At 45.1% G+C, this 3,214-nt stretch overlaps 1 protein-coding gene across 1 annotated transcript in view; it reads left to right on the forward strand.

The window, feature by feature from the left end:
- The window catches only part of CSUI_003776 (uncharacterized protein), a gene marked incomplete at both ends in the record, with an annotated part of 12,146 nt that continues 8,932 nt past the window's right edge, over positions 1-3,214 (forward strand). Inside the window, 3 exons of the mRNA XM_068063971.1 lie at positions 1-812; positions 1,762-2,116; positions 2,921-3,214. The exon at positions 2,921-3,214 is cut by the window's right edge and continues 6,373 nt beyond it. Of these exons, the coding sequence (XP_067924052.1) occupies positions 1-812; positions 1,762-2,116; positions 2,921-3,214 (1,461 nt within the window). The remainder of the gene's footprint in view (positions 813-1,761; positions 2,117-2,920) is intronic.

Genomic DNA, 3,214 nt, shown 5'->3' on the forward strand with positions numbered 1-3,214 from the left:
TCTTCTCGTAGAGCCGAGATCTATCCCTCCACATCTGCCATTCTTTCATATCTCACGCGCAGCATCGACGCTGTCGAAGACGATCCAATTCTTCCGCCCTTTCACAGAAGCGAGCAAATCGATCATGAAGGCTTTTGCCTCTGCATCGAAACTCTCGTCGCTGACCGAAGAAATTATACAGGATCTCAANNGAGAAGACGAAGAAAAGAAGAAATTATACAGGATCTCAACAAAGATATTCTTAAAGATGAATTAGGAGAACAAGAAGAGGAAGAGGAAGAGGGTGAGTTGGATGACGAGAGAAGAAGCAGAAGAAGAAATGACAGAGAGAGGATGAAAGAAGAAAGAGGAAGGCAAGGAGGAAGAGAAGGAGGGTATGAAGACGACGAAGAAGAGGTAAGGAAGAGAGATCGAGTGGCGTTTGGAGAAGAGCCATGTGGAGAAGGGCGAGGAAGAGAAAGACGACGACTAGACGTTTCCCCTTCTTTCTCGTCTTTTGATCGAGTAAGAGAAAGAAAGACAGAAGAAGAGGCTCGTGCATGGAAGGCAGGGTGTGAGTTAAGAAGAAGAAGAAGAAGGTTGATATTAAGCGAGAGGGAGATAGAAGCAAGAGGGGGGATACCATCGAGTCGGAGGTGTGGGGTGGATGTGTGCGCTGTATCTTGTTCTCTCTCTTCTTCCTCTTCCTCTTCACTCCCTGCTAGAGAAAGAAGAGAAGAAGACAAACAAGAAGAGGAAAGATGGAGATTCGAAAAAGACGGGAGAACGGGGGAGGGAATGAGTCTTCTTGCTTTACCTGCAGTTACGCGGAGGTATGCGATTGATTCTTCCTCGGAGAAGACTTTTGCCCCCATGGTCGCCTGTGATGATCCTCTCTCGGTGTATAGACACCTCGAGAGATATCTAGAGATACATCTCTATACAGACACTTCACGTGTATGTCTCGTTTCTCTCTCTCTTTCTCGAGGTGTACATACACTTGTGTGTCTGTACTTATGGATGCTTATTTATGTAGATACATACATAGAGAGCTTAAAGATAGATAGACGGAGAGGTGAGTAGAGGCATATGTGGGGGCACGAAAGCGATGTATTTGTATCTTTCTCTCCTAAGTATATGTCTATGCCTGCAGTCTTCACGCTGCCTCTACTTGACACCTATATAGAGATAGACATAGATACCTACATATCTATTTGTGTGGATCTTAGTGTCTCAATAGGTATGTAGATATGGTAGAAAGAGGTATGTGCGTGTATGCATATGTATGGATATACGTATGAAGATGTAGGCGTGTATGTCTATCTGGGTATGTCGATGTATGTATACGTGTATCTGCGTGCGGAGACATATGGAGATGCTTGTATATAGTGTATATCTGCGCATGTACATATATACCTATGTCTACCTATATATTGCATACAGAGAATGGGTCTATTTCTTCTAGAAGAAATAGACCTCTTACCACGTCTAGAAGTAGTAGAGGAGTGGGGGGGGAAGCAGCAGCTCAGATACACTCGACGTTGGATGTATGTACACCTCATCATACGACGTGACTTTTTCCTCTTTACTTCTCAACTCCTGTTTGCTGTATCTCTTTCTTTCTTCCCTTTCAAATGAGAAAGACACACCCCGTCTTTCCCCTCGTCTATCTCTCTTATTTCTACCTTTCTTGCTCCTTTCCTTCCCGTCGTATCATCTTTCTGTCCCTTTTTCCTCTCACTTTCTCTCATCCTGTCGTCTTCGCATCTTTTCCTCTCTCAGACAGCCACCTGGAAAATGCAGAGGAGAAGCAGGAGGCGGCGAGGCAAGAGGCTGGGCTAAATTTCCTGCCGGGGAGGGAAGAGAAGGAGAGCACGACTTCTTCCTTCGCTCTGCTCTCCACTATGATCATGAAGATGAGAATGTTCTCTCTCAGAATCGTTTCTCTTCGACTTCCTCTTCTTCTTCTTCGTCTTCTTCTGCCTCTTCATCTTCATCGTCATATTCTATGGGGGTGATCTTTCTGTTTGACTTGAGTGCTTTAAGGTGTATTGGCTGGGGCCGAGCGCATGCACATCGGCTGATTTGTATGGCTTTCGATCCTTCAGGCGCACGGCTAGCTACCATGTCTTCCAGAGTATGTCTCTCCTCCTCTCGTGTCGCTTTTCAGACAGCGTGTCTACTGTAGACCCGCAGGCTTCTTCTATCTATGGTCAAATCAGCTACCTGCCTAGCTAGCTGGCTAGATATCATGTCTTCAAGAGGATGTCTGGCTCTTCTTCATCTTGTCGTGCCATGGGCGGTGTGCTGTAGACGAGTGATTGATATGAATAGACAGAGAAAGCTGGATCAAGAGAATTAAAGGAAAGGAAGAAGGATGATCGAGAGAGAACTAGATATCTAGCAAACCGAAAGGCTTCTCAGAGACAGAGAGAAAGGAGTGTCTACACGCTTTAGTTACGAAGATGAAGGAGAAAGATCTCTTGTATTAATGCATCTTCACCTCCTCTCTTTTTCATGAACATACACAGCTATGCCCCCCCTCGCCGCCAGGCCACCCCGAAGACGTTGAAATACATCCAAAACGGAATTCTCACGAAAGGAAAGATCTACCGCTATCTGCATTCATTGTCTATCCATCTATCTGTTTCGACTCGATCTATTTATCTATATCTATCTTTCTGTCTCTAATCTGTCTACCTTTGATCTATCTCCAATCTATTTATGTTGCATCTTTTGTCTATCTTACATAGGGCGTCACTTCTAGCTGTATCTGTTCACCCACTAGGAGAGTCCCCATATTCTTTACGATATTTCATGTGTCTCAGACAGTTAGATTAGATCCTCTTCCTCATCCCCCCCTTTCTCTCTTGATCTTTCTTGGTCTCTCTGCGGTGTATGTACACCTCCGTCTTCCGTGTCTCTTTCTTTCCTCTTTCAGGCCACGATCGTACGTGTCTTTTCTGTCCCCGATCTTCACGTGGTCGCGTCTTTTCGGTTAAGTCGGCCTTCTCCGCCTCATCCTTTTCTCTTTTCTTCTTCTTCTTCAAGTCAACAAGTTTTCCCCAGTGAGATTTCTTGCAAGAGATCTCTTGATACGTCGGGGGCGAAAGAAAGTTTCTTTCCTTCCCCTTCATCGAGGAAAAGGTTCCCCATCTCGAGACGTCCATCCCGACGCCAGGTTGAATATACACTTTCTACAATAGCTCTTTCCCAATCTCCTTCTTCTTCTTCT

Source organism: Cystoisospora suis (genome assembly GCF_002600585.1).
Source record: "Cystoisospora suis strain Wien I chromosome Unknown contig_1703, whole genome shotgun sequence".
Classification (NCBI taxonomy): Eukaryota; Apicomplexa; class Conoidasida; order Eucoccidiorida; family Sarcocystidae; genus Cystoisospora; species Cystoisospora suis.